The sequence below is a fragment of the Onychomys torridus genome, chromosome 23 (assembly GCF_903995425.1).
Source record: "Onychomys torridus chromosome 23, mOncTor1.1, whole genome shotgun sequence".
Taxonomy (NCBI): Eukaryota; Metazoa; Chordata; class Mammalia; order Rodentia; family Cricetidae; genus Onychomys; species Onychomys torridus.
In genome coordinates, this window is record NC_050465.1 from 56,691,791 (window position 1) to 56,719,290 (window position 27,500).

Genomic DNA, 27,500 nt, shown 5'->3' on the forward strand with positions numbered 1-27,500 from the left:
TAGAGCGTATGGCTCTTGGAAAATGTCCTGGCTGTCCCTTAAGAAGGAGAGATGCCTGTAGCATAAAAAGGAACAGGCACTGTGATGCCTGCATTCAAAGTGAGCACGTAGTTTCCTCTTCAGAGCATTACAGGAAGTTTGTGTGTAATGTCCCACAGCGATCCTGTCTCTGCTGGTTCTGTCTCCTCATGCAGTGTTGTAAAGTGACTTACCTAGAACTTGCTGAGAAGGTTTGTTCTGATGTTGATGTTTCCATTTTATGTTAGAAGTGAGAAAGACACCCTTTCCTCTGGCTGAAAATGTAACAATTTTTTTGAGATATTTTTATGTATATGCATATATTGTGTGCATGTGTGTCTGTGCACCTTGTGTGTAGGACCTGTGAGGGTCAGGAGAGGCCATTCGATCTGGAACTGGAGTCACAGGCAGTGGTGAGCTGCCACATGGGTGCTGGGAATCGAACCTAGGTATTTTGGAAGAAGAATCAGTGCTCTTAACAGCTGAGCCATCTTTCCAGTTCCCAAAATGTGGATCTTATTCTTGACTTTCCTGCACAGATAACTAGAAGAGGCCAGAGTCCATTCAGACATTTCTTTTATACACTGAACCATGAGCTTGCACTGGTGACCTCTGCCACCGACGTGACAGGGCACAGTGCTCACAGGTGGCTCCTTGGAAATGCAGACTTTGCGGTGCTCACACATGGTCCCCCAGAAATGCGGACTTTGTAGGAGGAAAGGGTGTGTTAGTAAGCTTGCTCGCACTTGCAGTAAATGCACACGATACGGTTTACAAGACAGAAAGCAGTGAGGTACTTATTACTCATGGCAGTTTGGGTTCCCTTCCGCCATCTACAGATCCTGAATCTTTCTTGCGTGATAGATAGTTGTCATGCAGAGTGCTGGGTGCTTGAATTGGCCCATCTTAAATAAAGATGGCTTCTCAGGCCCAGCTGCCTGAAAAAGGAACTGATTTCAGATTGTGCTGATGTGCAAACTGCTTTAATCAGTGACTTAAAGTGACTGCTAGTGGCAGACAACAGACGCTCTTAACCAATTAAGATGCTTAGGAAAGGATGTCAAACTTTTGTCGAAATAGGCACTAATCGGCTGAAATGTGTGGAGAGGAGCCGAGAAACAGCTTGGAGCCTCACTTCAATGTAATAAAAGTGTGTGGTCCTCTCCTCTCAGATTGCAAGCCCAAGGCCAAAAATACGCTGATGCAGGAAAAAATGGCAAGTGCAATTGGTACAGTTAGTCCCTCTGAGGTCCGTGCGTAGCTACATAGAGCTTAAAACTAAAAATGGCACACTCGCGTCTTTGGCCAGAAGTGGGAAGGGAGTTTGATTCACATAGAGCAGAGTTTCAGCAGGGATTAGGAATGTCGTCAGCAGAGATGGCTGTGGAAACAGCAGAAAAACAAACTTTTATGGAACGAGGCATTCTTCCCGGAGAACTGGGTGCTGCCGTTGCCTGCAGTATTTTGTGTACATCAGGGCTGATTTTCCAGCCGAGCTTTGGTAGCCATTCCATAGAGGAAATGTGTAGCGTCTCCCCACTGAGGTAGAGCTCTAGAAGTCTCCTCGTGAGTTGTACTTACTCACACAGCTTTATTGGAGTGTTTCTGGTGTGAAGTTTCCTTGTAAGTATGTTTTGGGGAGCTTTTACATGTCACGGAGCAGTGTTGTGACCCTGCGGTCCAGTGAAAGAACATTTCTGTGTCCCCAGAACTTCCTCGTGTCTGCCTGTAGTCAGTTCTTGCTTCGCGTCCCACTGTGAGTAACCACTTCTTGTCACTGCAGGTTTGCTTCTTCTAGAAAGAGCTAAATGGAACCATCTAGTGCAGTCTTTGGCATTCAGCTTTTCACTGATCATGTTTTGAGGTTGTCCACATTGGAATGTATAGCAGGGGTTGATTCCTATGTTTCAGCAGACTGCTTATTTCTGAGTAAAACAACGAATCCAGAACTTTATCTTTTACCTGCTCACCTTGTTCAGTGATATCATGTTTTATTTATCCATTCACTAGATGATGGACACTTGGATTGTTTCCAGTTGGGAACTTTTTGTAAAAAAATTGAAATGTATTATTGTTGTTATTATTATTATTGGTGGTGGTGGTGGTGGTGGTGGTGGTGTGTGTGTGTGTGTGTGTGTGTGTGTGTGTGCGCGCGCGCGCGCGCGGGCAGGCACACACATGCAACCAAGGGCCATGACAACCGAGGGCCACAGCAGCTAAGGGCCATGGCAGTATCCATCTTGGTTTTGAAGACTGGGCCTGTCAGTGGTTTGGAGTTCCCTGGGCTGGCTGGTCAGCAAGCAATCTAGTGACCCACCAGATTACCTCCCTGAGCAGGGATCCCAAGTGCATAACATGATGTCCTTCCTACCCTTTTCATGTGGATTCTGGAGTCACACTTATGTTTGCACAGCAAACACCATCAACTTACTAAGCAATTTGCCCAGCCCCTAAAACTTCTTTTATATATATAGGCATTTACACCTATACTTTCATTCCAAGCAGCTCTTTAGCTGCACATCCTAAATTGTTATATGTTGTGTACTTACTTTTATTCAATTCAAACATTTTCTAGTATTTTTCATGATCCCTTTTGACCGTTGGGTTATTTAAAACTGTATGTTTTATTTGTTTGGTTTTGCTTTTTGAATCAAGGTCTCACTATGTAGTTCAGTTTTGCTTTTTGAATCAAGGTCTCACTAATGTAGTTCAGGCTGACCTTGAACCTACTATATCCTATGTACTAGTCTGGCCTTGAACTCACATTCCTTTTCCCTTCAGCCTCCCAAGTTCTGGGATTACAGGCGCGTGCCACTCTGCCAAGTAAGAAATGTATTTTAAAACTTTGAAATGTTGAGAACTTGCCAACTTTCTGTTCATTTTGAATTGAATTCTGTCATGATCAGAAAGCATTTGGAATGGTGCTAGGCCTTTTGTGGAGATGCTTTATGGCCTAACATATAGCTTGCTCTAACACGTTCCCTTTGGCCTACACGGAGTGTGCATTGTGCATTCTGCTGCTGCTAGCTGAAGGGCTCCAGAAGTGGCCGTTTGGCGGATCATTTGTGCAGATGCATGTCTTGGTTGATTTTCTGTCTAGTGCTTTCCATGAAGTGTTGGGTATTGAAAGTTATTCACCTTGAGAGCTTTTGAGCTAGGGCGACCTTTGTAATCTTTGTCTCGCCTCACTTACTAAGAGACTGGAGTGAGTTTCTGCACAGTACAAAAAAGAAAACATGGTCAGCTCAGGTAAGACAGGGTGTTTTTAGAAAAATAAACTTAGATACATGTGTTACAAGGTTATTCTTGTTTTCAGAACTCTCTACTTTACGAATTCATTCATATCGCTAAGGGATGAGGTCACTTAGGGTAGCAGACATCACACAGATTTCAGAATCTCTCAGTGCATAAAGGTCATTACTTGTGGGGAATGAACAGAGGTGTAGCGATGGTAAACACTCTCATTTGTTTCTTCTTTTGTGCCATTCCTATCAATCTCATATTTATTTTCAATTTATTCACCTTATGTACCGAAAAGAAGATATAGAATAATCTAGGCTGTATTATCCCATAATTTGTTCCATTTCTCTTCAATCTATTTTTAAAAATTCATGGACATCAGGCAGACACAAGGTGCACATACATATATGGAGGCAAAAAAAGAAAAAAAAAACCCAGAAAACAAAGGACAACTAAAAATAAATTAAATTAAAAATTATTTTTGAATTGACATATAAAATAAAAATTGGTCATGTTAATGAGGTAATATATGTTAACTATTTTAAAAATTTTATTTGTGTAAATATTTTTTCTGTATTTATGTGAGAAAACACATTTGGAATAATTTAGGCTGTATTACCACAAGTGTGCCTGGTACCTGTGGCGGTCAGAAGAGGGTATTGGATTCCCTGGTTTGGAGTTCTAGATAGTTGTGAGACAGTCTGGAGTTAGTTGTGAGAGGAATCTCAATATGAGATTGTTTAGTTTAGGTTGGCCTGTTGGTAAGTCTGTGAGTGGTTATCTTGATTATGTTAACTAGGCGGGAAGACTTGTCCACTATGGGTGGCACCGTTCCCTAGACTGAGAATTCTGGACTGTGTAAGAGTGAAGCTGGCTGGCCATAGACAAATATGAATGCTCTTGAGTGTGGATGTGATGTCACTTACTGCTTCAAGTTCTTATAGCCTTGACTTCCATACTGTGAAGGATTGTAACCTGAACTGTGAGCAAAATAACCCCTAACCCCATCCCAAGTTGCTTTTGCCAGGGTAATTCATCACAGCAACAGGAAAAGGATCAAAGACAGTGTGTGTACATATAATTATGATCGTAGTGGTCATGTCTCCTCGCCTGTATTTCCATATAGTCTCTGGTGTGGCTTATTCTTTATGGATTTTCCTATTCCATAGAACTTCATCAAAACTGTTTCTATTTCTGTAAATTAAAGGAGAAGTGTTAAAAGAGAGTCCTCGGCTGTCCGTTTCCTTAAGTGAATGGCAAGCACCAAATACACAGTGTGCTATTTTAAATTTAAGGAACTCCAAGAAGGCATCTTCATTCCATGTGGTTTTGGAGGACCCAACAATGAGACTTGGATCATTTGTTTGTGAATTTAGCAAGGGTTTGTTGATTGTCTTCTGTGAGCCAGTTATGATAGCACGACATATATAGATAGCAAATAAAGTACTGCGCATGCCCAGTAGTGATAAGTACCTAGTAGTTGCCTAGGGCCCCCAGAGCAGAGTAGGACAAGCTGAGTGGCAGAAGTTTGTTTCTAGTCAATGGCCTCTTTTCCTTTCATTGTTGTTGTGCATGAATCTGCTCAGCCTGTATGCTGTGACTCGTATGTGTGTTTTTAGGGCTGATCATTTAGTATTGGAAAACGAGTTCTGTGCTCTTCCCTGGGGAAGACTGTTTGTCCTTGTATAGTTTCTCTGACATTTCTAGGAGACACATGTCACAGAAAACTTCCTGTCCCTCTGGCCCTTACAGTCTTTCTGTCTCCTCTTCAGGAATGATCCCTGGGCCTTCGGTACAGGAGTTGTATTGTAGATGCATTCTTGGGTACTCTGGTGTTATAAATAATGTACTGATAAAAAAATAAAAAAATAAAAGCAACAAGATTGATCTCCTCATTCTGGAGACTGGGAGCCTGAAGTCAAAGTTTGGCCGGTTTCTTTTGAGGGAGATTGTGTTTTAGTGGCTCTGGTGTTGCTTTTGGTGACATCTGGCAATCCTTGGTGTTCTTGGTTTACGATGTATGAGTGAGATCTCTGCCTCCTCCTAATTCGGAGTTCTTCATAAGTATTTATGTCTAAATCTGCTGTTGCTTTATAAGGAGGCCAGTTGTAGATTCAAACCCACTCTAGTATCCTCATATTAATTATATCTGCAAGGTTCTTATGTCCAAGTAAGTCACACTGTAAGATTCTAGAAAGGACATGAATTTTGGGAGACTACTCTACAGTTGATTACAGTACTGTAAAGGGAAATTACACAGGGTGGTAGGCCTGGTTATTCTGGGGTAAGAGACTTGGGCTTTTATCTGAAGGATCAGAGAAGGCCTCACTGTTACAGGAAAGAGTCCAGTGTGCATCTGTGGTGTGAGTTTGCAGGCAGGAGCACCATGTTCCTTTGAAGCAGGATGTGCATGGCTCCCCTTCAGGGAAGCCATTATGGTTCCTGGAGGACAGGAGTAGGAGAAGAGATTAGAGCAGTAGCCGGGCATGTATCAGAGAGTACTGGATCCTCAGATCTTGTACTCTCTGTGAAACAGGAAACCCCTGAAAGGTGATGAGTAGAAGGCAATGTGGTTGGCTGCAAGGTAGACTAGAAGGTTACTGTGTTAAACTTCAGGGCGGAGGGAGCAAGGCTCATGAGATGAGTCCCATGCAAGCACAGCAGACAGTAATGCTGGTCAGGTCTGGGGGAAGGAAAGAGATCAAGAGCGACTCCCAAGACTTTTGACTTGAGGATCTAGGAGGAATTGCTGTGGATGAGAAGGGAGCAGCGTATTAAGCTGATGACCCAGAGCTGGACTTAAGTACTTCTGGGGAAGTCCCCAACAGAAATGACCTACAAAGGCTTGAGACTATGCCATCCTTCAGTAGTTGGGGAGTGCAGGCGAGCTATTGAGTGGTAGGAGGGAAGGCAGACTGGATGAGTCCAGGTGCCCGAGAACAGCAGTTTGTAGAAGATTTGAAGGTTAGGTCATAAGAGGTAGTGAAGAGGGCAAAGAAGCGTCCTCCGTGACTCTGCAGCCTAGGGGGTGACCCGCTCCAGGTTCCCCAAATCGTCTTTTGCTGTGTCTGTTATTTTTGTCCCTCTGTTGCTGACGACCAGTTCAGACCGCTTTGTAGTTCTCAATTCCCCTCATTTCTAAATTGGTTCTCACAGCTCCCTTTCCATCCTGACATCCACGGTGCTATTTCAAGCTGTCATTATTTCACCACTGGTCAGTTCCAGCATCCTATATTAATTATCCATACAGCCCTTATTTTCAGTCTAGCCCATGTGTTTGTGCAGATTTAGCTTATAGTATGTGGGTCAGCCCTTTTTAATCACGCCTTGTGTCTTTGAAATCAGTTCACCATCTAAGACTTGCTGCGGTCTGGTCCCAGGCTGCCACTCCCAGCTCATTATTCTCGTGGTCTCTTCTGTGAATCCTGACCTCAAACCAAACAGTATCCCGTGGATCCCTTCCCTCTCTATGCTTTGCTCATGCTATTCTAGCAAAAAACAAGTTATCTTTGCTCTTCCCCAGACTTACTCTGAAAATGCCTGGGTGTTGAGAACCTGTAGGTAACAGTGTCTAGTCATCATTTTCTTGTAGTAGAATTCATTTTCATCGTAATATAATTAGTCCACCATTGGTGAGACAAAGTGTCTTCCACGTTTTCTTATGTTCTCTGCATATTGCCAGCTCGTGGTGAGTCACATTGTTTCTGTTGTTGACTTTAATAGACCAGAGAGAGCTTGGAAGTAACAGGAATTTGAATCTTTGAGTTGCAATGCAATTTTTTTTCTTTGGTTCTTTTTTTAGTTCCCAAATCCAGGACCTATGAAAGAACTGTCATAACCGAGTTCCTTTCCGTGTGGCTGTGACACAGTCCTTGACAACAGCATCTTTATTTTGGCTCACGGTTTGCAGGGAGACTTCAGAGTAGCAGAAAAACATGGCGGCAGGATGTGAGGCAGCTGTTCTTGCTGCAGCCACAGCCAGGAATCAGAGAGAGGTGCATGCTGGTGCTCGGCTTGTTTTCAGTCTAGGACCCAGCCCCTGGTGCTTGTCTTAGTCAGTGTTCTATTGCTGGGAAGAGACACCTCAACCACGGCAACTTTTATAAAGGAAAACATTTCACTGGGACTGGCTTACAGTTCAGAGGTTCAGTCCATTGTGGTCCTGGTGGGGAGCATGCCTACACACAGGCAGACATGGTGCTGGAGAGGGAGCTGAGAGTTCTACATCCTGATCAGCAGGCAGCAGGAAGAGAGAGAGAGACAGAGACAGAGAGAGAGAGAGAGAGAGAGAGAGAGAGAGAGAGAGAGGAGACACACACACACACACACACACACACACACACACACACACACACACACACACACTGGGCCTGGCTTGAGCATTGAAAACCTCAAAGCCCACCCCTGGTCACATACTTCCTCCAAAAAGGCCACACCTCCTAATAGTGCCACTCCCTAGTTACCAAGCATTCACATTTATGAACCTATGGGGGGGCCATTCATGTTCAAACCACTACAACTACCCACATTGAAGGTGGCTCTTTTTTCCCTCAGTTAAACTCTTGAAACTCCCTCAACCACACACCCAGATATATGTCTTCTAGGAGATTCCAAATCTAGGAGAATTGGCAAAGAAGATTAGCTACCACATAGAGAAATATAGCATTTCTAGAATTTGAACTCTAAATATTAAACTTTCTTCATTAAACAATAGAGGAAAAAATGTAAATGGGAGAAAAAGGAGATCTGAGGGGTTTTTGTTGTTGTTGTTTGTTTTTATTTTTTGTTTTGTTTTGTTTTGTTTTTTTGTTTTATTGAGATAGGTTTCTCCGTAGCTTTGGAGCCTGTCCTGGACTAGCTCTGTAGTCCAGGCTGGCCTCGAACTCACAGAGATCCACCTGCCTCTGCCTCCGGAGTGCTGGGATTACAGGTGTGTGCCACCACCGCCCGGCGATCTGAGGGTTCTTAAGGAGAGGTGCTGCATTAACCAAGGGATGATAATATGGAGTTGTAGAGGATTTATATAGAATATGGTTGTTCTAAAATGTCTAGTACTGATATTTCAAGAACGACTCAAATTCTTGATGCATTGTGTAAACAGAGTGCTGCCTCTGCCTCTAGTATGCACAGAAGCATCTTCAACCGGTGCCTGCCTGTGTGGAGTGTGACTCATCACTCACTGTACATCCTCAACTGATACATGAATTTCAATTTCATTCAATTACCAAGTTTTAATTGGGTCCCATTGCCAGATTGGCCTCTTGCTTCAGACTGTTTCCTCTTGGCTGTGCTGTTACTATGGCTACCTGGTTCCTTTGGCTTAATCCCCACACTAGGTGATGACATTAGCATCGTACACAGGTATGAAGCCAGTTACTGCAAAATGCTGCCATCTTGCATCCTCTTTCTTCTTACTGCCCATCTGGAGTAGGATCAAATCAAGATGGTAAGGCTCTTAGTTCCTCTATATCTCTTACTTTAGTAACTTTTGCCAAGTGTTAGAATTCTAGGACCTTGGGAACTTTTAGAACCCATCTTTCTCTTCCCTTCCTGCCTCTCACCCCAAGCCCAGTACATCCTTTCAGGAGTATGGCACATACAGTACATAAACATATGGTGTATACTTTACATAAACGAGCCAAAGAAATCTCTTCCTTACTTAATGGGCAAGCCTCCCTTTGGTCTCTTTCGTATGTTAGCATGGTGTGACTTTTTTGCTTCAAGTATATTCCTTCTTTTTTTTCTAGAGCTAGGAGCAAATGAATCATTTTAGAGAGAGGGTGTTCTTTGTTAGGTATTTCACTGCTGTTTCTTGTATTAACTGATGACCTTTAGGCGTTGTGGGAAATGTTAATGGGCTTTTAATGTTTAACGTATGTGTTTTTAATGGAAAAAAAATTTCAAGATCATAAAATGCTGTGGAGTTTATCCATTGACCATGAAATTTAAAATTTGCCACCTGCCCTGGGAAGAGCCCAAACTGTTTAAGATGAATGTTACCCTTCCAGATTTTAAAATGATATATTGTCATGTTTTTTCACACGTGATGAGTGTACAGCCAGTGACCCAACCAGATGCCATTTTTCTAGTTTTTGCTTAGCTCACACTACCATTTTTATTCTGTAGTAAACTAAGGTCAAGAAGCCTTCAGTATTCTCCTTTCTTGGAGCTACAGAAGTAGGACTCACAGTTAGCCCAAATAAAGACAAAAAAACAAGAGAGATCTCATAGTCCTTAGGAACAGATCCCGACAATGAAGACTTCGGGTTTACTCTGCTCCTTGTGCCTGGGGTTTTAATTTAACACATCAATGAAAAGACAGCATTTAAAAAGGGAGGAAACACCCAGCAGGACTTGCTTTTATTAGTGCAATTTGTAAGAAATTACTGCATTTAATGAGAAAATCGTTAAGCATGCAAAAAATGGGCTGTGATGGAACTTGTGGAGCTTAGATGGGAGATTGTAATTGAGTCTTTTACTTATTGGAAAGAGATGGTGATGGGGATGATGATGATGATGATGATGATGATGATGATGGTGGTGATGATGATGATGATAATAATATAATCCAGGGCTGCACCTCTTCTCTTGAGGTGGTCAGCACCTCGTATTCTTAGTTCAGCTTCCCCTGCTACACAGCACACATAGTGTGATGGCATTCGAGAGCCAGGCGGACCTGTTGGCCATTTTACTCTTTCTAAAGGAAGCCACACCCCTGTGCTGACTGAAGGATGATGAGGCAGAGTCTCGAAGAGCAGTTCCTCAGGGACAAAGGACACAAGGGGCAAAGGGCAAGCTCTGTCTTCTGCTGCTTGAACAGGCGATTTGAAAGGCCATTTTCAGGCTCATAAAATTTATGCTTTTTATAGTTCTGTGTCTTCTGATTTCTTTTTCTCCAATAAGAATATTCACTGGAGATTATACAAACTAACAGGAATATTAGAGCCAGGTGCACAGACATCCAAGGAAAACTTCCTGGAATCTTAGGTTAAGAAACAAACCAGCCTGTCTTTCGTCATTTAAAAAGAAATACTTGAAATACCTCCTTTTTGTGCTTTATCTGGGTCCAGTGGGAAGTCAGTGAGTTGCTTCTAGGTTCTTCTGTCTATTTCCACGGCCGTGAGGTGGTGTGGTGGGTGACTGCTGCTGTTTCTCCTTGTTAAAACTGAAGAAAAAGGAAATGTATGCCACCTAGCTAAAGGTGTTACAATTAGTAAAACGAGAGTTTTTTGGTTTTTGTTTTTTTAACATGCTCTGTTTTTGTAGAGTAAAGCTTACATAAAAAGCTTCATCTATGCTGGGGAACCTTTTCAGTCACTTAATTGGGTTTTCTTGTGTCCCACTTCACTAGGAAGCAAAGAGAAAATGCTGCAAATGCTGTTCTTCCTTTGTTATGTATGTTAAACAATGTCTTGTTAACATTCAGTTCTCCTGCAAATGTCCAGTTCAGACAATGAGGGGTCTTTTTGGTAAACAATAAGGCACGTAGCAGGTGGCCCTTATGTACGCACCTCACTCTACCCAGTGTGCACTGGCTGGTCAAGGGACGGAGAGGCTGAGGTGGGCCCTGCATTTCCCCAGGTCTATAGACTTGTACAGGGTTCAGTCAAAGGGAGATTCTGGCAGGAAATTGGGAGAAGGTTGGTAGAGGGAAAGGAAGGAGCAGTGGGAAGGATGTCCTCTTCTGTGTTTGGCAGCATCTCTGGGTCTTTGTGACTTCGCCTCCTGTAGATCAGGTGCCCGGGCTCTGGTTCCCTCATGTTCTCTGTTCTTCTTGTCACAAGGCACAAGGCGCTGAAGGCCTCTCGCTGTCGCTGTGCACTGCCTCACAGAACATTCTCAGTTGTCACTGCTCTTCACCATGAGAGTAACGACTGCTTGCGTTTACATGTCCTGTGGTAAATGTTTCGAGGGACTTCTTTCCCCCAGCTGATAGACTCACAAGCTCTACCCACAGCAGCTGATTCATACTCTAAAGAGACACAAAAAGTGGAAGCCGTTTTGTGATCTGACTCATTTTAGCTGCCTGTATTTAAACTCCACCACAGACTCTCTTTTGTTATTAAGCACATATCCCGTCCAACTTTCTGGCTTAAAGCAGGGTTGTAATTTATGTGTGGGTTTAATTGGTGACGGACTCCTTGCCTAGAGTTTTGTCTGCTGATGAACATTACTCCTTTTTCTTCTGTTAAAAATGAGTGGCCTAACATTATGTTTATATGATTTAAACACTTAAATTTTTATTGTTGCCTTGTAAGTTTTAAAAATTAAGATACAATTGTCATTAGGAATATAAATTTGGGGTTGGAGATTTAGTTCAGTGGTAGAGTGCTTGCCTAGCAAGTGCAAGGCCCTGGGTTTGATCCTCAGCTCAAAAAAAAAAAAAAAAAAAAAGAATATAAATTTGTTCATACCATTTAAAAATGACATAACCAGCTGGGCATGCCTTTAATCCCTGTGCTCGGGAAGCAGAGCCAGGTGGATCTCTGTGAGTTTGAGGCCAAACTCCTGGTGATCTCCTGGTGTGCAGAGAAAGATCCAGGACAGGCACCAAAAACTATACAGAGAAACCCTGTCTTAAAAAAAAAAAAAAAAAAAAAAAAAAAAAGACTTAACCACTGATACCTGCAAAATGAGCAATAAGTAAACTTCCCATGAGGCATTGAAGTGGTAAGGAGAGTTCAATCAGGAGACATCCTGAATGATGCTTGGGCTCAATGAAGTCATTCAGGATGCTTTCAGCATTTGTTATATGTGATGTTTGACAGGTGTATGAGTCTGTTGCCTTATTTTCTCTGTTAGGTAAGAGGGAAACCCATAGTTATCCTCTTTCAGTTGAGTGAAAACACCTTCGTAGGTCAGAAGTAGTGAGCAGATGGAAGATAGGCTACGTTATGGCCCCAGGTGTCTTGGCCCTTGATACCATGCACTGGAAGGAAGGTCGTCTGTCTTGTCGGATTGGGTTGGTGTCGAATGTTTTCTCTAGAGGGAGGGCATGTATTCAGATAAAACAAGCAAAGTCTGCTGTTTTCGTCTGATGGAACTCTTCTGGTCTGGCTGTCTTTTGAAAGTGACATAAATGCACGATGATATTGAGGTTCATTTCACATATGAACAAGATTCTGTATTTTTGTATGTACTGGCTGGTTTTGTGTATCAACTTGACACAAGCTGGAGTCATCATAGGAAGGAGCCTCAGCTGAGGAAATGCCTCTTTGAGATCCAGCTGTAAGGCGTTTTCTCATTTAGTGATCAATGGGGGAGGGCCCAGCCCATGTGGGTGGGGCCATCCCTGGGAAGGTGGTCCTGGGTTCTATAAGAAAGCAGGCTGAGCAAGCCAGTAAGCAGCACCCCTCCATGGCCTCTGCATCAGTTCCTGCCTTCAGGTTCCTGCCCTGTTTGAGTTCCTGTCCTGACTTCCTTCAGTGATGGGTAGTAATGCTGAAGTGTAAGCCAAACAAACCCTTTCCTCCCCAATTTGCCTTTTGGTTGTGATGCTTCATTGCAGCAATAGAAACCCCAGCTGTGACACTATATTAAGCCCACATACAACCTGAATCAAGAATAGACATCTTTGAAGCCTCCCTAAGATAATGAAGGCCCTTCGCCGTCTGTAGTCTCCTAAAATGGATGGTCCTTCCAATGGCCATTTTTTTATATTAGCTGCTAATAAGTATTACTGAGTCATTGTCTAATTCTGAACATTTTAGTGCGTTTTAATTGGGTCTGTGACTTACTGAGTATGAAGACTGTCTCTTAGCTCTGTAACTGCTGGAAAAGCAGAGAAAAGCACCTGGTGATCAGCCATTTCTTTTATACAGCAGAGCAGAGGAGCCAAAGCATCAAGCCAGCTAGGAAGGAAAGTTTGGCATTTCTTGATTTTACTTTTTAAAAAGATGGCAGGGAAATGGGACAAGCCCTAGACCTTGTTCACATCTCTCCCTAATATTCAGTATGTAAGGCATTATCAATCCCACCTATGCCCCGGTGTTAAATGGTTCGTTATAGTCAGTGAACCACAAAATGGTCTAGGTAATGGGGCAGAATTCAGAATCGGGCCAGATGCACTGGCTTATGACTGCAAGCTTCTAGAAGGACAGAATGCAGCTCCCTGGATTCGCTGGGTTTGTTGGAAGGCTGCTGTGTTTATTTGCCCGAGTTTCTCAGCCCTGTGGAAAGGACAAGGCAGTTAGACAGGTACACATGAAAGACTAGATTTGCGTGTGTTCACAGATCCTGAGGACTTGATGTTGAGACCTCTCCATCTTCTTCACCATGCACCGTCGCAAGTGGAGAGAGTCAGCTTTGGTATTTGCTTAGTTTGAGTTTGAGTATTTTCTCTAAGCTGAGCTCGCTCTCGCTCTCTCTCTCTCTCTCTCTCTCTGTGTGTGTGTGTGTGTGTGTGTGTGTGTGTGTGTCTGTGTGTGTGTGTGTGTCATCCTTTCATATTTCAGGATAAAACGGGTAAAGAGGCTGTGGTTCTTGTGAAACAGTTCGGTGCTTCTCTTCATTGTTTGCTCGTGAACTAGATGCTGTAAGTCTTCACGCCAGGCCTTGGTGTTTTAACATGTGTTTCTTTGTAGTTTCCCCCTTTTGGTTCATGTGTGGCATTCTGGGGCAGCACACTATGGTGCTCATGTGGAGGACAGCTTGGAGAATTGACTCTCTTTTCGTTACTTGGACTCCAGGGCTTGAACTCGGCTCATCAGGCTTGGTGGCAAGCACCCTTACCCACTGAGCCATCTCGCTGGCCCTTTCATAGCTTTTTTGTAAAGGTTTAGACATGGACATCTCTCTTCTTCATTTCTTCTCTTAATGTCTTTGATCCACGTCCTGGTTTTACGTTCCTTCTGACTATTCCTCCAGCCCCTGCAGCTCTCACTCCTTCGTCCATCTTTAAATGTTGTCTTTCCTGAGGCCTTGGACCCCGTCCTTCTTCTGCTCTTTCTTAGGAGTCAAGCTCCACCCTCCTCACAGTACACACTCTTGAAACTTCCTCCAGTTTTTCTGTCTTAAGTCTTACTCCCTTCTCTTACCTTGCCCTTGTCCACTCACTCTGGGCGTTTCCCACCTCAGTTCTTCATACTTAGGGTTATTCACTCTCCTCTCCTCCCCCATGTGTGGTGTTTGTGTCTGTGTAAACATGTGGACATATGGGTGTATATACCTGTGCATGTGCATGGTACACATGTGGACATGTGTGTGTATAGAGGACAGAGGTTAACTTTGGGTGTCTTTCTCCATCACTTTTCACCTTGTATTCTGCGATAGTGTCTCTCACTGAGCCCAGAACCCGCCAGTCTAATTAGGCTAGACTAGCTACCCAGGATGCCCTGAGGATCCTCTGTTTACAGGGGGACTGGGGAGCTGAACTCACGTCTTTGTGCTCACGTGATAAGTTCTCTGACTGAGGCATCTCCCTGGGCTCTGTTGGAAAAAAGCCAACTTCTGCTTTTTGTTGCTCAGTTAAGAGCCATGTTCACTGATGATGCCTTCTGTAATCACCAAGAATTTGAAAAAATTCAACCCCATACACAATTTTTCAGATAAGTTAGCATTATTTTGCAATATTCATAGTCCTCTTCATATTTACACCCCATTATTACTATTATTATTATTATTGTGTATATTACATTCCCCAGTAGACGGTACAGTCAGTCCTCAAAGGGAAGGTGTTTACCTTCAACGTAATTGAATCCTAAGGAACATAGCATCACATCTTGTACACAGTAGTTACACAATAAATACTAACTGGGACAAGCTAATGAAGTCTTTGTTAAATGAAGCAAAGAGAAATAGTTAGGTTACAGCTTCCTAAGAGTCTTCATTCTCATTTCAGAAGAAACAGAGGACTTGGAATATTTGGGATCAGTGTCATTGACCTCTCAAGGGGTTTATTTGTGCCCAGATATATTATACATATAATATATGTAAGATCTATATAAGATCTATAAGATATATAATGCTAGGTGAACTCTATATCGGACCATCTGCGAAAGGAAGCTGTTGTGAGCTGTATTAGAAGCACCAGGCTTTACCTTTGCACGCTGAAAAGAGAAAATGCTTTTGATTGCTTTGAGCCTCTTGTAGATGGTTTTGTCCTGCTGATACTCAGGGTTCTATTATTTACCTCAGAAAAGCCATTGGACCATGCCGTCTGTCCTTTGCATTGTACTTGGATATTAATTTACTGCTGGAGGACACATTGAGGGAGGTTTCTGAAATTACATAGAGAAGTGTTTCTTTAATCCTCAAATTTGTCAAATGCTTTATAGTAATGGAGATCATAATCTCCGGGTTGTAGGAGAGATGGAATGGTTCCTGCGGATATTTTTTTTTCCTGAGAAATGGCTATTTTAGAAAAATGCTTTATTCACTTTTTTAAAAAAATCCTTTCCACATGCTTTAAGGTCCTCAGGAAATGAGTAGATGGCGTTGATTCAGGTCTTTTGTAAGACACTGAACAATGCTCCGTCCGGGTCTCTGATTCACAGTTAGTGGCCTTGAGCCCTCACAGGTGACTCTTAAAAGCAGTTTGCTTTAGCATTGCACTCTCGTATACATTTTAAACAGAATGTTCAAATGAGGTCATGATTTTGGGAAAGAGCAGACTTAGAATATCTTGGCCATACCACATTAAATTGTCAAGTAGCCAGGCAGTGCGGGGTTTTCAGGGACGAAGGAGAGTGTACCTTGAGGCCATGATATTCATGTTTCATTGGTTTCTGCTTCAGCTTAGGTCCGGGCAGGTTTCTCTTCTCCTCTGCATTTCTCATACTGGAGAATTCTTTTTTCCTTTGTTTGTGAGGCAGCCATAAGTTACAGCTTGCCTTGAAACTGATACCATTATTAATGTCTTTCTGCTTTCTGAGGCATGTAGATGTTGCCTGCTAACAGCTATTGCTCATTAAGTGTCCAGAGCTAGTACAGTCCTGAGAAGCCCGGGAAATCTGCAGGTCTAGGAAGGGCACAGATACAGTAATGATTGTTCATTCTGATGATGAATGTGGCCTGCTCTTCCCTAATGTGATCTGGGATTGGTACAAGGTAGGTTGTCCCTAGCTCAGTACTTTTCATTGCTGCTACTGTTTGAGTAACTCTGAGTCTCAGAGTTAGGGGGAGAACTGGAGGATAAATCCCCTGTGAATATTTTATGAAAGGTAGTTTTGAATTGTCAAAAAAAACCAAAACCAAAACAAAACAAAAAAACAGGCTGGAGAGATGGCTCAGAGGTTAAGAGCACTCACTGCTCTTCCAGAGGTCCTGAGTTCAAGTCCTAGCAACCACATGGTGGCTCACAACCATCTGTAATGAGATCTGGCGCCCTCTTCTGGCCTGCAGTCATGCTGTATACATAATAAATAAATAAATCTTTTTTTTTCCGAGACAGGGTTTCCCTGTGTAGCTTTATGCCTTTCCTGGAACTCACTTGGTAGCCCAGGTTGGCCTCTAACTCACAGAGATTCGCCTGGCTCTGCCTCCCGAGTGCTGGGATTAAAGACATGCGCCACCACTGCCTATATAAATAAATAAAACTTAAAAAAAAAACAACAACAACAAGCAAAAACACAAAACATCCTACTACAAACTAGTGTTTGACACCCCAGAACGAATACTTAGCTGTAATTCTAAGCACTCTAGAAATTTAATTTTTTTTTTTTGAGCTGAGGATCGAACCCAGGGCCTTGCGCTTGCTAGGCAAGCGCTCTACCACTGAGCTAAATCCCAACCCCTAGAAATTTAATTTTATTTCTTGACAAATAACAAGTATTGCCAAATTTCTTTTTTCAAAAGATTTATTATTTTTAATTATGTGTATGTATGGGTCTGTGAGAGTATGTGCATGTGAGTGCAGTGCCCACAGCAGCCAGAAGAGGGCATCAGTTTTCTCTGGATCTAGAGTTACAGACTGTTGTGAGCTGCCCTATGTGGGTGTTGAGAACAGAACTCCTGGCCTCTGGAAGAGCAGTATGTGGGCCATTCTGCTAATTCATTCCCCCCCCTTCTCTCTCTCTCTCCCTCTCCTCTCTCTCTCTCCTTGGTTTTTCAAGACAGAGTTTCTTTGTGTAGCCCTGGCTATCCTGGAACTCACTTTGTAGACCAGGCTGGCCTCAAACTCACATAAATCCACCTGCTTCTGCCCCCTAAATACTGGGACTAAAGGCGTGCGCCACCGTGCCCAGCACCAAAGTTCTTAAATATAAACTTCTGAGGTAGAATATTGCATCTCATCCCTCTGCACAGAGACTTGACTAGTATGCATCCAGATTCAGAGTCCCTTGAACACAAGTTCATCCTTACAGTTGTACACCAAGAGCTGTGCTGTGTTCTCACTAGCATCCCTCACATCTAAGAGCATATATTTATTGACTTACGTTCTAGCGAGTCTCCAGCTAATAAGTCGCATCGAGCAGTTTTTGGATACCAATGAGACACTGTATTTTATGAAGAGTATGGAGTGCATCAAAGCTTTCCGGGAGGAGGCCATTCAGGTAACCGCACTCACCCATCTTCTGCCCCCACAGCTGTCAAAGGGCAGAGGCAGGCAGCACCCCCAAATAAGCCTGGGTTTCGGGAGCGCCGTTCTCACTGGAACAGTGCAGTGTGCCAAGAGGCATGACTAAATTCACCACAGATCTCATTGCCTTCACTCAGGAGGAGTGGAGGCAGCGGGGGGGGGGGGGGGGGGGGGGGGCGGAGTCAGCCCTCAGAGTTAGGTGAGCTTCTTGTGACACCAGTGTCCAGGCTTCATGCTCCTACTTAGAGAACAGGGGAAAGTCGATGGTAACCGCTGGTAGCCCTGTCATTATAAAGGACAAGCTCACTCTTTTAGGACAGTTGTTAGGAAATATGTATTAGTGTGATTGTTGAGGGGGATTTTACAAAGACGAGTAGGTGTATGAATACCAGAAGAAACAAAGAACCCGACAGACAATAATAATTTCCCAATAGTTTTAAGTGGGTTTTCTTTGTTTCACTAGGAACTTTTAGAAAGTGCTTATGCTGAGCGGTGGTGGCTCACGCCTTTAATCCTAGCACTTAGGAGGCAGAGGCAGACCGATCTTCAGACTGGAGGCTAGCCTGCTCTACAGAGCAAGTTCCGGGATAGCCAGGGCTACACAGAGAAACCCTGTCTCAACAACAACAACAACAACAAAAAGAAAAGAAAAAAAAAAAAAGAAAGAGGAAAGGAAGAAAGAACGAAAATGCTTATAAACCTCTTCCAGATAATTTATGGGCCTTTATTTCTCTAAGCAAGAAGTGAGCCAATTTGAAACAGAAAGTGTATTTTTAAAGTAGACATAGTTGTAGAGCATGTTTCTTTGTGGGTGCTGATTAAATATTTGCTGAATGAACAAATTAATACAAAGAATGACAAGAAAATGGGAAAATGTCATCAGAAGTAGATGATCCCAAAAGTCTAGAGATTAAACAACAACAACAACAACAACAATTTGGAAAAGTAGAAGCCAGAAAAGACTAAAGATGCCTCAGAGAAGTGGGGAGAAGTAAGATGCTTTGCAGACCCCTCCCCCAGGCTTCACGGAGCTTCTGACTTCGGTACCTATTGCCACCACAGCTCGGGAAGAATGTGGGCCTCCAGCAGTGTGGGCCTTAGAGGAAAGAGAGAGCTAGACCCTGGCTGTGCCGCCTCCAGGGCACCCAGTCTCATCTGATCTTGTAAGCGGGATCAGTGCAGGTTAGGACTTGGGTGGACCGTCTGTCTCAGTAACCTGGTGTGGATGAGGCCCCGTGTCCACCTGAAATGATATGATGAAATTTACTTTAAAATTACCCCCAGAGATAGGGGAGTAAACAAAACGAGATTGGTTGGGTTGCTGCTGGAGTACTGTAGGTAGCTCAGTGGGAGAGCACTGGACCAGTGTGCACGAGGAATCACGAAAAGAAATAAAGATTGGATAAATTGACAGTTCTTGACATCAGATGCGTATTGAGCTACATGACCATTTATAAAGTGCTGCTTTGTTTGAAATTGTCTGCACTGAACATTAAAAACAAAGTTCTAAGCTGCCCAAATCTATGTGGCTCCAAGCAGCTCTGTGCCTTCCAGGGATACCGGGCTTTCTGGCTCACAAAGACCAGAACAGTGAGTTGCTAGTTTCCGGTTACCGAAGTGCATTTTGTTTCTGATGGATTCAAGTCCAGAGCACTGGTCTGGAGACGTGTGGACTTGGAGTTTACTCTGACTTGCCTCTTCTCCCCTTGCCCACCCCCAGTTTTCAGAAGAGCCTCGCTTCAACAGTTTCCTGGGAGCCCTTCGAGAGAAAGTGGAAATGAAACAATTAAATCATTTCTGGGAAATCGTGGTTCAGGGTAAGGTGGTGGTGTTTTCTTCAAATATTTATGCTACTTAAAATTATACCTAAAACTTTCCTTTTTACGTTTTCATTTTCACGTGTGTGGTGTACCTGTGTGTGCATTTGCAGGTTTGTGTGCACGGGGCATATATTGCTTGTGTGTGTATGTATTTGCGCACACGCCTGGGGAAGCCCACGGTTGAAGTGGAGAAGCCTCTCCAGTGCTCTTCACCTTACTTTTTAGATGGAGTTACTCTGATCACCAAGGATGAAGGCCCGGGAAGCTCTGTCACAACTGAGGAAGCCACAAAGGTATGGAAAGCTCCTTCCCTCGCTGTCTGTAGATGAGTCACACCATGAGGGAGATCCTAACACAGCGCACCTGTTCCTTACCAGCTGCGCAGCTGCAGCATTAGAAGAGACGTTCAGTCCGTTCCTTTTCCCATGGTTGTTTCTAGAATCCCCGTGGTCCCAGCTTTAGTAGCTTTAGAACTGTTGGACTCCAGTGTGTCTCCTGCTTAGCCCAGGTCCTAATGAAGGCTGTGGAGTATGACTCTCCTATCCCTCTCTTCCCCACCTTAAATTTTGTTTTTGTTTTGGTTTTGGTTTTTTTGAGACAGGGTTTCTCTGTGTAGTTTTGGAGCCTGTCCTGGAACTCGCTTTGTAGACCAGGCTGGCCTCAAACTCACAGAGATCCGCCTGGCTCTGCCTCCTGAGTGCTGGGATTAAAGGCGTACGCCACCACCGCCCAGCCACACCTTAAATTTTTTAAAATCACATTTTAAATTTATTTGGTGTGTGTGTGTGTGTGTGTGTGTGTGGTGGAGTGGGCTGCATGCATGGCGCATGACTTGTGGCACATGGCGCATGTGTGGACGTTAGATACAACCGCAGGAATCAGTTCTCTCCTACCACCATGTGGATTCCAGGCTTGAACTCAGACTGTCAGACTTGATGGCAGACACACTTGCCCACTGAGCCGTCTAGCTGCACCTCCCCCATCTCCTTAAAAACACTGTTTAAACAGCGGGGGCGGGAGGCTGTAGCTCAGTGGTAGATTAATGGCTAAAACAGCATGCACGAGGTACTGGGTCTTTACCCCAGCACTAAACACAAAACTAAGATAGGAACCACTCCAAAGGTCCTGCTGGTTCAGACAGGTCTCAGCAGTGGTGCGTTTGAGCTTTTAAAGGTATTTTTGTGACTATAATGTCGAACTGGTAGAGAGACACCCCTAGTCTAGCACTGGGAGTAGCCAGGTGTTATCAGTGAAAGACCCCACGTATACAGAAGCCATGAGCTTTTGATTGGCACATTTGTTAGGCTAAGGCCTCCTTGTTCAATGTATTGGATGTTAAATCCGACTCAGCTGTCAGTCAAATATATGTAGCTATTTAGTTAAGTAATTCTTCTTTGTACCTCAAGGTTGTAATGAAATTTGTATGAAATTAAACTGAATAGCTCAGAGTCCGTAGTTTATAACCTTCTGCGGCAGTCCCAGTCCTTGGCTGACCTCGTCCCGCTGCTGTGTGTCGGTCACTGGGCTTGGATAATGACGGCGCCTTGACCTCTGCTTAGATGGTCAGTTCCGGGAGCACAGGGCTGGGATGAGACTGGACACGACCATGGGTGTAAAGGAGAACTCGGCCTGGAGCTGGTAAGGGAATGGCCGGGACCAGAGTAGGAACGTTTATTGTTTGTCTAACTTCAGGCCACATGGAAAATGCCATGAATTTGCAACTCAGAAAAGACATTAGAGAATTATTTGGGCAAGAAGTTAGCCATCAAGAATCAAGAATTTTTACTAAGTATTTTGATTTGTAAAGTTTTTTTCTGGGGGGCGGGGCATAGGGTCTATGCCTAGGCTGGCTTCGATCTCCCTGTATAGCTAAAGAAGACCTTGAACTTAAAACTTGTGTGTGTGTGTGTGTGTGTGTGTGTGTGTGTTAATGTGAGTGCAGGCACACTCATGCTATGACATGGGTGTGACAGTTAGAGGACAACCTTGGATGTCACCGTTGTCTCCCACCTTGTGTGAGGCAGGATCTCTTCTTGCCACTTCCTGTGACAGTGAGCTGATCACAAGTGTCTGGGGCTTCAGCTGTTTCTACTTCCCATCTTAATGCAGGAACACAGGGTTTACAGATGTGCACCACAGTCTCCAGCGTTCACGTGGACACTAGATTACAGATGTGCACCACAGTCTCCAGTGCTCACATGGACACTAGATTACAGATGTTCACCACAGTCTCCAATGTCACATGGACACTAGAGTACAGATGTGCACCACAGTCTCTAGTGCTCACATGGACACTAGATTACAGATGTGCACCCCAGTCTCCAGTGCTCACATGGACACTAGATTACAGATGTGCACCACAGTCTCTAGTACTCACATGGACACTAGATTACAGATGTGCACCACAGTCTCCAGTGCTCACGTGGACACTAGATTACTGATATGCACCACCATCTCCGGTGCTCACACGGTTCTTAGGATCCAAGCTCAGGTCTTCATTTGTGCAGCAAATACTTTACTCACTGGGCATCTCCTCACCATGGCCTTGAATTCTGATCTTGCTGCCTCCATCTCTGAACTGCTGAAATTATATCATCACACTAGTGCATGTGATTATGGGACTCGAACCCAGGGCCTTCTCTTGCAAAGGAAACTTTCCACCAACTGAGCACGCCCCCACCCTCACCTCACACTCATTGCAAAAGTTTTTGTTAAAGAACAGGTATGGGCCTACCCTTGAGAAGTAAGATCAAAGTGCATAGAAGGCTGCGCTGTGCTGATTGTCATCTCGGTGCTTTGCAAATGCCTGTAGCCACCTCAGCCACAGTCAGTACTGAGTGCCACGGGCTCGAGAATGTCGCTCAGATGTTTGGTTCTGTTTCTGTTTGTCACTTTATACGATGCCGTGACAGTTCTCCTTAAACCAAACTGTGTCCATCAAGGGTCTTCGAAGAAACACACACACACACAGAGAGAGAGAGAGAGAGAGAGAGAGAGAGAGAGAGAGAGAGAGAGAGAGAGAGAGAGAGAGAGAGAGAGAGATTGTATCTGTTTAACCCAGACCTTTAAAGAAAAGGAAATTCCAGATTTTTTCTGCGTTTAATAATAAAAAAGTGACCTGTAGTGGGAAAATGCCAATCTTCATGTTGTATTATCTACAACTTGATCCTATTATAGAAGGAAGAGCACTCTATTTTCAGGTTGTCTGCCTCCACTTGCATGCACACACAAGCTGGTTGTGGGTCCAGGCTTTTCCCCCAAGTGGAGTGATGGAGGACATAAAGTTAGACACTGGTAAAGACAGATACTTTGATTACCTTCATCCTCCTTGATGATGGGTGCTGCCTGCCACTGACCCAAGACCTTATAAAGTTAAAAGATACCAGTGGGTAACCCTTCAAAATCAAAAGCTCTCTCAAGATAGCATCCTTAATGAAAAAATAAACTCTTGTCAGTTTCTGTTCCCAGCAGATGCTCATACTCACCTGGACAAATCCAGGCAGACTCTAAGGAGGATGGATGGATGCTTTGGGTCCTGCCTGTCATCACTGCTGCCAGTCTGTTGTCCAGCACACAGTAGACTGGCTGATTGGAGATCAGGCAGGGTTCCTGTGTCGCCATCTTTGAAGATTCCCTCCAGGGAATTCTTGCGTTTGTTAACACGATGTGCTGTGTTGTTCAAAGGCCTTCTTCACCTGATTGGATGAGGTTTACTGACGTTATCAAGGGTGTTCTTAAAGTCAGCTTTCATAAATGTGTATCTTACCTACAACACAGTCACAGTAACGTCCAGGTGGCATTTGATGGAGCAGCCGGCCTTCAGGCCTAGGGAAGTTGGAGTAAAGCTATGCCAGTCGGCTCTTGCTAGATACAGCAAGTCCACGTGTAATTTAATTTTAGTCATTATGCATTCTGAAAAATCTGTCATCCAGGTGAGATTGATTACATGAACTAGTTTTTACAGGAAGTAGGGAAAAGTAGGCTCTCCTCCCTGCAGCACATGTTAGCCAAAAATATCACACTCAGTGAATAGAGTTAGTGAGGGAAGGGATCTACCAAGAGAGAATACTTTCAGATTATGTGCTCACTCTGTATTGTACATGTGAGATCTTCTTTCACATCAAAGAGCACTGAGCCTGTGCATCAGGAGTTTTAATGTCTAAGAGTTAAGCTTTAGAGAGAAAGTTCAGCTAATTTTTAGGAATAAGGTAGAATCCTCAGACGATTCTAACATCGCCAGGACTGACTACAGGTGTGGTGTAAGACAGCTCGGGGGATGTCGCCATCTTTGAGTAGAGGTAGCCCAGTGGGTAACAGGTGAGAGAATCTCTGATCCTGTCACTGGCTATCTGGGGCCACCTTGCTTGGTGGACAGTGTTTCTCTACCAGCAGAATGCCACTTTATGGCAGATGAGAAGCCAGGAGATGCAGCTGAATCCTTGGAGTACTAGTTCTGTGAGATGCACTTTGGTATGCAGTATCATATAGCCTCTGCAAAAGTATGTTGCACATCAACCTTGCAGACTCCTTTTTGCATCTAGAAAACAGAATTTTCTTTCTTTCACATTTTCAATGCTTCTACCTACCTACCTATCTGTCTGTCTGTCTGTCTATCTCCCTACCTATTTATTTATTTTGGTTTTTCAAGACAGGACTTCACTGTTTAGCCTTGGCTGTTCTGGAACTTACTCTGTAGCCCAGGCTGACCTCGAATTCAAAGACTTGCCTGCTTCTGTCTCCCAAGTGCTGGAATTAAAGGCATATACCACAACCACCTGGTCCAGTTTAACATTTTTTTTATGTGTGTGTGTGTGCGTGTGCGTGTGCGTGTGCGTGTGCGTGTGTGTGTGTGTGTGTGTGTGTGTGTGTGTGTGTAGTGTATGTATACTTGTAATTGGGGATATGTGTGCCTGTGTGTGCAGGGAGGCCAGAGGAGGATATTAGCTGTCCTGCCCTGTCATTCTTCACCATATTCTTTTGAGACAGGGGACTGTCATAATTTTGCTGTGATAAAATACCCTAATAGAAAGTAACTTAGGGGAGCAAAGGTTTATTTGGCTTGCAATTCCAGGTTACAGTCCGCCATTGTAGGAAAGTCAAGGCAGGCACCTAAAGCAACAGTCATAACCAGTGAAGAGCAGAGAGAGAATGAATGGATACATGCTTAGTACACTTACCCAGCCTTCTCTGTTCTTACACAGACCATGTTCCAAACCAAGGAACAATGCTGCTCACTGTCAGGCTGCGTTTTCCCATGTCCATAAAGGCAGGCAGGACAGATTTGCCCACAGACATGCCCACAGGCCAGCCTGATCTAGACGATCCATTATTGATATGATTTTCCCCAGACAGTTGTGTCAGGTTGACAATGAAAAGCTACTCATCACAGGCTCTCTCACTGAACACAGAGCTAGGCTGGCACCCAGCAAGCCCCAGATCCTCTTGTCTACCTCTGACATCTGAGGTTATAGGTTCATGTAGCCACTCCTGGCTTTCATTGTTTTTTGTTTCTTTTAGTTTTTTCGAGACAGGGTTTCTCTGTGTAGTTTTGGTGCTTGTCCTAGATCTTGCTCTGTAGACCAGGCTGGCCTCGAACTCACAGATATCCGCCTGGCTCTGCCTCCCGAGTGCTGGGATTAAAGGCGTGCGCCACCACCGCTCAGCTCTTTCACTGTTTTTAATTAATTTTTTCCATAGAGTATATTTGATCATGTTCTTTCTTCTTCCCCAACTTCTCAGATCTTCCCTACCTCTCTACCCACCTAACTTCATGTTCTTTTCCTCTTCCCCCCCAAAAAAAGATAATAAAACTGAAAAAAGAAACAATAAGACAAAAGAAAGGAAGGCAGAAAAGAAGAAAGAAAGAAAAAAATGGAGTTTGTTTTAAGTTGGCCAACTACTCCTGACCTGGAGTGTGGCTGATGTACCCAGTGGCACTCCGTTGGAGAAAACTTTCCCAACAGGCATCAATTGCAAATAGCTTCTTGGTTAGGGTGGGACTTTGTGTCCACTTCCCCTCCTCAGTGCTGGGATTTTATCTGGCTTGAACCTATGCAGATTGGTGCGTGTTGTAGCAATCTCTGCGGACTCATATCTATTTCCGTCCTGTTGTGTCCGGAAGACATGTTTCCTTGGTGTCATGCACCATCTCTGGCTCTTACAATCTTCCTGCTTCCTTTTCCCTGAGCCTGGAGGGGTAGGTGTGATACAGACATTTTATTTAGGACTGAGTACTTCAGACTCTCACTCCAACTGTACAATGTCCAATTGTAGGTCTGGGGCTAGTTCTCATCTACTGCAGGAAGAAGCTTTTTTGATGACGCTTAAGTCGTGTGCCGATCTATGGGTGTAGCAGCGTCCCATTAGGGGTCCTTTCATTGCTGCGTCCCTTTGTGACCCATCTGGCTTCAGATTCTCGACCACCTTGGCCGCGTCAGGTGTGGGTTCCATCTCATAGAGTGGGCATTAAATCCAATCACTCAGTGTTGATTATTGTCATAACCTGTGTACCATTATTGCCCTGGTATATCTCCCAGGCAGGTCACACCTGGCTGTTTGTGTGGCTGCTGGGATCTGAACTCGAGTACTCATGTGTACATGGCAAGTATTCTTCCTCACTGAGCTGTCTCTGTAGCCCCCAGTTTAGTATTTACGCCAGATGTTTATATGATGCCATTTTGACTTATAAAGAACTTCCACAGTGTATGATATTTATTTAGAACATGCGTGTCTGTGTATGTATACACATTGTATTCAGGTAAGAGTAGGAAATAATGGGGATAAAATTTGGTATTTATTTTACTGTAGACAATGGTTTCCCTTACCCCTCTGTGATCTTCACAATGACCTGCCAGGAGCTGGCTAGATTGGAATACCATCCAGTTGCCACTGGGAAGCCAAGCCCAAGAAAGGCTCAGTGAAGTTACACTGTGAGCTCTTAGAAGCAGCAAGAAGATTAACTTGCCATTTTCTGTGCACTGCACTGGGCCTCCATTCCCAAGGGAACAAATAGTCTTATAAGTGGAACCTTTGACCAACAATCACTAAAACACACTTGTCCCCATCTACTTCATTTCAGCCAGGAACTGGCACCGCCAAGAGGCGCGCACAGCGACCTAAAGACCATAAATAGAGCCTGAACTGTAATTTACCTTTACAGTGCAGCCTGTCGGTATCGGGTGTACAGAATTGTGCTTTCGTGTCTGTCTTAACATCAGTGAACCTTTTTTCCCATTAAACGTATTTTTATGGCCAGGGGAATGATTAGTGGGTAAAGCTTAGGACATGACAAACTAAAAGGGACTCTGTGGAAGGCAGGGACTAACACTCAGACTTATCCTCTGACCTCCTCCTGCACAGTGTGGCATGTGTGCACCTACACACTCCCATGCATGCACATGTACACACCATATGCATATTTACAAAGATTAAAAAAAACATTTTAAAATGGCATCTGTTGGTTTTGTGAGAGAAAAGTACACCTGTAGATGCTAGTGAGAAATGCAGACTCTGGCTCAGGGAAACATGGTTCCTCATGCCCCCACCCCCACCCCGAGTTGTGTGTGTGTTTGTCTTTTGTTGGTGTATGGGCCTGTGTTTGTATATGTGTGCATGTGGGGTTGCGTGCATGGAGGTCAGAGATCAGTGTTGGATGGTGTCCTCGATCGTCCTTCACGGATTTTTTTTTTTGAGGCAGGGTCTCCCGCTGAGCCTACTGCTGACAGACTTGGCTTGGCTGGGGTTCTGATGCTTGTGCAGCAGGCACCTTCACCAGCTTAGCCATCTCCCCAGCCCTGCGTGCGGTTTTAGTAGGAGTGACGTGCTCCAGCTATTGGTGAAATGCGAACCCTGTGGACAGGCGCTGAGTATTCTTTTACACTGTGGTCCAGTGTTAGCTTTGCCCC

The 27,500-nt window shown here is 44.1% G+C and overlaps 1 protein-coding gene across 1 annotated transcript in view; it reads left to right on the forward strand.

Annotated features, from left to right (window-relative positions):
- Xrcc5 (X-ray repair cross complementing 5) overlaps positions 1–27,500 on the forward strand; it is a 76,528-nt gene that overhangs the window by 42,090 nt on the left and 6,938 nt on the right. Inside the window, exons 12-14 of the mRNA XM_036173009.1 lie at positions 17,641–17,750; positions 19,497–19,593; positions 19,822–19,889. Coding sequence (XP_036028902.1) covers positions 17,641–17,750; positions 19,497–19,593; positions 19,822–19,889 — 275 coding nt within the window. The remainder of the gene's footprint in view (positions 1–17,640; positions 17,751–19,496; positions 19,594–19,821; positions 19,890–27,500) is intronic.